Source organism: Euprymna scolopes, chromosome 16, assembly GCF_053919585.1.
Source record: "Euprymna scolopes isolate OS-2025 chromosome 16, ASM5391958v1, whole genome shotgun sequence".
In the NCBI taxonomy this organism is placed as follows: Eukaryota; Metazoa; Mollusca; class Cephalopoda; order Sepiida; family Sepiolidae; genus Euprymna; species Euprymna scolopes.
The window spans coordinates 49,473,101-49,481,765 of NC_136497.1; the positions used below are offsets into that span (position 1 = coordinate 49,473,101).

Below are 8,665 nucleotides of genomic sequence, written 5' to 3' on the forward strand. Positions count from 1 at the left end.
TAATGTATGTCGGTTTCTTCGTAAACAATCAGCCATTTTAATAATTTGTGAATAGTTGAAACAAGTTAATTACTCTGTAAATGACCATAAACAATTTTTTATGGGGAAAATGTGTGTGATAGCATGATTTATTTGAAATAAAAAATTTTTAAACGAGCAAAAACCCTTTTTAGGCAACATGGCCACCAGTGATTAAAACATTGAATTAGTTAAATTTTCAAGAATTTCTAAAAGTAATTCAAATTTATATTACGACAAAAACTACAATTATCCTGTTGATGTGTTTTTCGCCTCTACGTGAGAGATTTTTATTATTTCTAATCGATAATTTATTGGATTCAAAAGCAATAGCGTCAGCCCAAGGCGATTATATATATATAATCCTTTTTAACAACAACAACAAAAAAATTAATTCCGAAATTCAATCCGCCATATTGCATTTTGTTTTTTTCGTAAACACGTCCATCATTTAAATCTTAATAATAAATAATCTTGTTATAGTCGAAAAAAATAAATAAATAAATGCGTTATGACCCTTCGAAATCTGAAAAGAATTTGGAACTGTCGAGTGTCATTTTAAAAAAATATTAGTAAATCCTCATACTTTTGTCATACTATGAAAAGAAAAGAGATTGAAACAATGTTGCCTTTAAGTTAATTATAGATTGATGATTTGGTTTAATTAATAATGTAATGATGAAATGATACCGTAATAATTAAAACGCGTCACAAAAACATGAAAGCGAAAAGATCCTTGGGCAACGCAGGTATAAATTGGCTTGCTTGGGTTTTGAGATACTATGCGAAATATGGCGGTTCAAAATAAAATAAAACCCTTTGCAAAATATTTACTTATCAGTGGAAAATATTAGTATACACCAAAAAATCACGAAAAATAAACAAGAAAACTTTTAATGAAAAGTAAAATTAATTTACTAATATTTAGGCACTTCTGCGTGTCAGTGACATATTAGCAACGGAGACGAGTTATCGACCCCTGTTCTTTGAAAGAGAACTGACTTCTAGAGGCTATTATGTGAACCTCAAATATACACAAGTGTTTATTTTTCAATGATATGTATAAGTTTTCCGGGTTTGTATTACTGTACACATAGATTCGAAAAAGTTGTCAAAAAACAAATATATAACAAATAAATGTTATCAAAGGCAAGATAAGTTACTTTTCTACCAAACTGGATATATTTTTCGTGTTTTTATTCAATGTAACATGTTTATTCAGCTCGAAAAGCATAGTGTTTACCGATGTATTGGAACATTCAAGATGGCGTCTGATTCTTTCTTTAACACGGTAAGTTTGGGAAAGGGTGTTATAAATAAAAAAACGAATAAAATACTGTTAAAAACTCGCTCAATATATGTTACCGTGACATAGGTTGACATATATTCGGCGGGTTTTTAATAGTATGTTGTATAGTTTATTATTTATAACACCTTTTCCCAAACTTACGGTGTTAAAGAGGGTGTGAGACGCCATCTTGAATTTTCGAATACATCGGTAAACACTATGTTTTTCGAGCTGAATAAATATGTTACATTGAATAAAAACACAAAAAATATATCCAGTTTGGCAGAAAAGTAACTTATCTTGCCTTTGATAACATTTATTTGTTATATATAGTTGTTTTTTGACAACTTTTTCGAATCTATGTGTACAGTAATACAAACCCAGTTTTCCTAATATTTTATTTTGAACTGTCATATTTCACATGTATTTCAATATTAAAAAGCACCGCTTTTTTGTTTGGGTTATAATCAAGATTGTCTGCTTTTTTTCATTTCCTGTTTCTGCTGTCCATTTGGTGGATATATATATATATATATATATATATATATATATATATATATATATATATATATATATATCCACCAAATATGGTCAAATGGACAAGAAAACGATTCTTAACGTATGGAAGGGGCGGTTACGTTATCTGTGACGATAATAATCATTAGTCAGAAGGAACCATATCTTGCTTGTTATCGTCATCCTGGTTGCAGAGCAAAAAATATGGAAGCCCATCTAGACTGTTTTTAAGTAAAAAGAAAGTAAAGCCCCATTTTAAGTAGTCTGCGAGAGAGAGAGAGAGAGAGGGGGGGGGGAAGCTTCACCTAGTTGGGTACAAACATACAGTCGGGTTCATGTACCTTTTGGCTAATATTTCGGTGTGCAGAGTGCAATTAGTGTGCACGTTACTGACACTACTTGCTCTGTTATTCCCAGTTACTACTCTCCACCCTCCTTTCTCATTTAACTCGTTTTATGATTATGAAAGGAGCTGTACCTAACCAGTACTGTTGAGTGTTGCGCGGGAGTCTTTTTACTTTCATTTTTGTCTCGCATCCTTCCCCATAATTTTCTTTTTTAAGACTATGGCGTTTGTTTGTTTATTAATTGTTTTTAATCGGATCATGAACGTTAAAACGAAATTATTACAGTATCAAATGGCAAATCACTGAAACCATATACTTTTTTAAAGTATAAGTAATTTTATTATGGTATGGTTTTAATTCATATTTTATGAATATATGTAAATAGATTTCATGACGTTTTCCAAGAATTGTGTAGCAAGAAATGACTTTAAATGCTTCCAAATTTCAAAGAGTCACGAAATATTTTTATTCATGGTCGACCTAGACGAGAGTGCCCAAAATGCCGACCAGGACTGAATGGAAGAAATATCTCATGTATTTAATTTAAGCCGTCGTTTCGTATCTTACAACATATACAACAAATACTTTATTGTAACTTTTTCTTTAATCTTTAATAATTTATAAATATTTATATAAAATTATCAGAAAAAAGCCAAATTTGAAGCCAAAATTGAAAAAGAAACCAAGCTGTCAACCCTGATAGGCACTTGAATTTACTTTGGCAACACTCTTCTCTCTACCGTATCGCTTGTAAAAAATGGCTACTTCTCCAAGAATGGAAATTCTCCTTAATTTTACCCAGGAGAAAGGATTACAGTATGCCCAAAGTAAACAGCTCGTGTCCACCCAGAAAATATTTGTTGTATATGTTGTAAGATACGATGTTGTAAGATACGAAACGACGGCTTAAATTAAATACATGAGATATTTCTTCCATTCAGTCCTGGTCGGCATTTTGGGCACTCTCGTCTAGGTCGACCTTATTCATTTACTATCGTGGGGCGGGGCGCCCGGCTTTGTCCGGGCGTGAAATACGCTTAAATATATTTTAATTTGTCCAGATTTCGTATATATTATTATAGAGTCGTAAGTTCAAAAGAAAAAGTATTTAGGTGCCATCAGCTAGAATCGAAACCGAAACTGTAGCATTCAAAGCTGGTGACGTTACCACTACTGTACCAACGTGACACGCATATGAAGTGATTAATTTTTTTTTAAATAAACTAAGATGAATGTACAAAATGTTTAATGATTTTTTTTTTTTTTCAATTTTGACCACTTAAAAGCAATTTTAACCAACTAAAGACCCATAAAACAACGGCTCGTAAAAAAAAACAATCATTTGAGGCGAGGCTCTTAGCGCCGCCCCGCTGCCGCTCTCGCTCTGCGACTTTTAGTTTCGGAGAGATAGTTTGAAAATATGGAGAGAACAACGGATAGATATATAGCCGTTTATATATTAGATTTGTTTTGTACTTCTGCAGTTTACGAACCGTGCTATTATTTTATTTTATTTTTTAGAGAGGGTTTGGAAATAAAATTATTACGATATTATTATTAATGACTTATTAACTTGCTAGGTGAAATGAAGAATAGTTAAAACCTCGCTTCTTCCCATGTTGAGGTGTTTTTAAATAACGTTATTACGGCACGGTCCGTAAAACTGCAGAAGTGCCCCCCCCCTTTTTTTTTTGGCAATTAGTTTTAAAATGGTCGACCTGTTTATGAAGAAACCGAAATGCATTATGGTGGATTTAATTTTGTAATTATTTTTAAATAAGATTTTTAATCGTATTTTTATTTCGATTTGGTACTTCTATAGTTTATCGCTGAAAATGGAGACGACATTTTTCGGGCACCTGTCGTTAGAATCAGAGGGAGAAATCGGTATTTTAAACTATGACCGAAGTATGAAATAAAAAACAAAAAAATTAAACTATATAATGATTCCTTCCGGAAAGAACTAATTACTTCGTGCCCCAGCGCCGTATAAACATCCCCAACCTCCCCATGTTAAGAATGGCTTTCGGAATAAACACCCCTCAACCTCGAAAGCCGTTCTTATTCATCCGTTCATGGGAAGGTTGGGGTGTTTATACTATTCTGGGAGTAGGGCACTGGGGCACGTAGTAATTAGTTCTTTTCGGAAGTAATTAGTATTTAGTTTTGTTTTTTGTTTTTTCATGCTTCGGTCATAGTTTAAAATAGATTTTTCCCTCTGAATTTTAACGAGAGGTGCCCGAAAAAAAAAAATAGCGTCTCCATTTTCGGCGATAAACTGTAGTAGTACGTTCGACTTCAATAAGTAATAGACAAAATAGGGTGCTAATGCACTTACTGATCTGCACTATTTTTTTAAATCGTATTTCCAAGTTTAAAGTTTTATGATATGGGGTTTTTTTTATTCAATTGTAAGGCTAAAGTACAGATTAGGTACAACACACCCTCCCCATGTTAAGAATGGCTTTTTAAATAATAACGCTATTATTTCAGCACGGATCAATAAGTGCATTCATTACCCTAAATAGTAATGCAACTAGTAAAGTGGAACCCACGAATAGACGAGAAATACAAACACAGAAATATCAGTCACACAATCTATTAAAGAGACAAGAAAAAAATGATATTTATGCACTTATGTTACTGTGCTGAAATAATAACGTTATTTTGAAATCCATTCTTAACATGAGGAAGGAAGGGTGTTTTTAACTACCCTGTATTTCCAACTATCAATTTAATTAAAACATATCATAAAACTTGAATTTAAGTTGAAAATACTATTTGAAAAAAAAAAAAAAAGTTTTATTTTCAATCTTGAGGACAAAATGGTCACCTTATCAAAAAATTCAAAATTTACACAAGGTAAATCTTTGCACATTAAAATCAATCCGGAATCGTAGGTTCTTTTGGAGAATAGTGGCTCTTCCGAGAAATGTTTTCTTTGGTTTAGCATTAGCAACACAAATGAACTATAATACTCGACTTTTGTTTATAGATTTTAATTCTAGCCGGAAACTACTTTCTATCCGACAATTTAAAAACGTCAAAATCACTCTTGAAGGTTGAAAGCCACAGTGTAAACAACGTTTACGGCCATTTTTTTTATTTTTTTTTTTCCTGAATTTTTTATCGATCAAGCTAACCGTGGGAAATTCGAAAATGCTCTAAAAGCCTTAAAACTATTTCGAAAATAATTTCTACAAGTAACAGTTGTGTGTTGGTATTTTTTTTTTTTTTTTGTACCAAAGAAAAGACCGCGCCACTATTCTAGCAAGGAGCAAGCTGAGGTGTTTTTTACCATCAGCCCCATGCTGTCAACATAATAATGGAATGCAGTGAATGAAATAGGGGAACCACATGAGAACGTATCGTTAAAAACTAAAACCAATTATTAGGAATGCTGATACGTTTCAAGGAAACAAGCGGTGTGTGTGTGTGTGTGTGTTTATTTCTCGTTGTTACGACGTGTGTATTTAAAATCAATAAAGAGATGGGGGGGAGCAGTAGTCGGTAGGGAAGCGCTCTACTTTACGACTTAAGAATCGAATCTACGAAACGCAAAATTATTAACCCAGAATTTCTAAGTAGAAAGTGGTGGGAAGAGGATGAAAGAGAGAGGATGAGGGAGAGAATAAGAGATGAAGAGAGAAGGAAAAGGAGAGAAGAAAGAGAAACTATTTTGGCTGCAATAAAACAGGTAAGCTATCCAAGAGGTGGATTTTGCATCACTTTAATGCAAGCAGTAATAAAAGGTATCAGAAAGACGTTCAGAATTCAACAGTATTACCAACAACTTGTGAACAATTTTGAACGTGTTTGTTTTGTCTTGTTTTTTTTTGGGGGGGGGGGGTAACAGATGAAACAAGAAAAAGAAAGATGTTGATGACTATAAGTAAAATCGAATGAGTACAATATGTTTTCGGAGGGGTGGGGGAAGGGGATAATTGCTTTGCAGCGAAAATAAAAAGGGGTCATTTAAATTACTAAGATTAAACAGCATAAAAAAAGTTGTATGTTAAGAAATCGTCAGCGGTTTTATACAAGACAAGGGGATACCTGTACGCGGTGAAATAACGTTATTATTTAGAACTTCATTCTTAACATGAGCGGTTCTAACGATTCTGTACTTTAACGTATCCAAAGTGCCCCTTTTTGGGGAGCTGAATTTTCCCCACATTAAAAGCCGACTTTATGTCTAACTCTGCCCTCATAGGGAGGCAAATAAATAGGGGGTTTGTATTACTGTACACACAGATTCGAAAAAGTTGTCAAAAAACAAATATAGCAAATAAATGTTATCAAAGGCAAGATAAATTACTTTTCTACCAAACTGGATATAATTTTCGTGTTTCTATTCAATTTAACATGTTTATTCAGCTCGAAAAGCATACAGTGTTTACCGATGTATTGGAAAATTTAAAATGGCGGCCGACTCTCTCTTTAACACGGTAAGTTCGGAAAAAGGTGTAATAACTAATAAACTAGACAAAATACTGTTAGAAATTTGCTCAATATATGTTACTGTGACATAACTTGACATATATTCGGTGGTTTTTTAATAGTATTTTGTCTAGTTTATTATTTATAACACCTTTTCCCGAACTTAGCGTGTTAAAGAGAGAGTCGGCCGCCATTTTGAATTTTCGAATACATCGGTAAACACTATGCTTTTTGAGCTGAATAAACATGTTAAATTGAATAAAAACACGAACATTATATCCAGTTTGGTAGAAAAGTAATTTATCTTGCCTTTGATAACATTTATTTGTTATATATTTGTTTTTTGACAACTTTTTCGAATCTGTGTACAGTAATACAAACCCGACTATTTTTAAAAAAATACTGCGGTAACATATATGCATAAGCACCCAAAAGGTGTTTATCTTAAATTTATTTGTCCTTCCTCTTTCCACTGCAAAGTTAGACACAAAGCCTAGCTTACATCCTCCTCTAAAAAAGGGGGGAGCACCCTAGACGGGTAAAAAAAAAAAAAAGATACCGTGGATTGACGTCGTCAGCATTCCCCGGTAGGAATGCACAAGGCGATAGACAAATTCTTCTAAAGAAGAGAGTAATACTTGGGAGGATTCATCTTGAGAACAAAACAAATGCATAGCTTAAGAAAGGTGTTAAATTTAAGTCTTTTAATTAAAAAAAAAAAAAAAAGATAATATCTCCAGTTAACGGCTGGTTAGATTTAAAATAAATTGTTATTCACATTTCTTAAACATAATATTTAAATTAATTACTTGTGTGTGTGTGTTTTTTTTTTTTTAAATACATACTTAGAAGAAACGCTGTTGTGCGAAATAATGAATGAACGATTTTTTATTGAATTACTAGTGTAGTGAGTGTGTAACAGAGTGTAGTAGTCACGTCGTGAATAACACGTTACTACTACACTTGAAATCTCAACATTGACATTAAAACAAAACTGTACGTTCTTTTTTTCTAATTAAAACAATTTAATATTGTAAATATTACAAACAAAAAATGTTGCCTTCATGTCTCTCACCTTATAAACTTCTGAAAAAAATCCAGAGCCGAGTTTTTCGCAAATAAAGTCATCCAGTCGTGTCAGTGCGGACACGGCATGTTTGAGGGCCTCACAAGAATTCGAGGCACTCGGAGGTCGATATCCGTTAGGGTTAGTTCCATCCTGAAAGATGCAAGGGTTCGAACATCTGCGACCCCCGTCTTCGTCCCTATCGTCGGAATCGTCATAATAATATGACATGTTCTCATCTCCGAGGTCTATGGTTTGGCTTCGGATCGGTTTCATGGTTCGCGGCCCGCGCAGGTAATTACTGAACGGCGGGCCCTGTTGACAGTTCTCAAGACTGGTCACCATTATTAAACGGAGGTTTTGAGGTCTTTTTTGGTTTCTTTTCGAAAGGTCAAATAGTACGAAGATTCCTTCTTGTACTCTGTTTTAACCTTAAAACAATATCGTTGGACATTACAGAGCTCCAAAGCTTAAGCTGGTTGTTAGGAGGTGATGTTGCTGATGTTCACTTCGTGAAAATGTAGCTATAGTGTTGTTGTTGTTCGTGCGTGCGCGCTTGTTCGTTCACTTGCGCTCTCTCTCTCTCTCTCTCTCTCTCTCTCTCTCTCTTTCTCTCTCTCTCTCACACGCAGAAAAAGCCAATAACGATGAGAGATACTTGAATGTTTGGAAGAAGCAATGACAGAAAAACGCAGCCGCCCCCCCCTCTCTCTCTCTCTCTCTCTCTCTCTCTCTCTCTCTCTTTCAACTACTACAGTTTCCTTGCCGTTGCACGAGAAGTACAACTATTTAGTAGCAACCAGAAAATAATAAACACGCTCTCATTTTTTTTTAATACTTGCGGAGGTATGGTTACCTTTTTCAATCTGTCAACAAACCAGTTGCAGTTGATTTGGCCTCTTTTGTTTTTTATTCAAAAAGCACCACGTTGACTTTATTTCTGTCTTCGTGATGAAGTTTTTTTTTTACTTTATGTTCAAGTTCAGGTAG

The 8,665-nt window shown here is 33.9% G+C and overlaps 1 protein-coding gene across 1 annotated transcript in view; it reads right to left on the minus strand.

Moving 5' to 3' along the window:
* Nucleotides 1–8,398, minus strand: part of LOC145295935 (dual specificity testis-specific protein kinase 2-like) — a 386,563-nt gene extending 378,165 nt beyond the window's left edge. Inside the window, exon 1 of the mRNA XM_080141816.1 lies at nucleotides 7,685–8,398. Within this exon, the coding sequence (XP_079997942.1) occupies nucleotides 7,685–8,020 (336 nt within the window). The 5' untranslated portion in view covers nucleotides 8,021–8,398. The remainder of the gene's footprint in view (nucleotides 1–7,684) is intronic.
* Nucleotides 8,399–8,665: the final 267 nt, after the last annotated feature.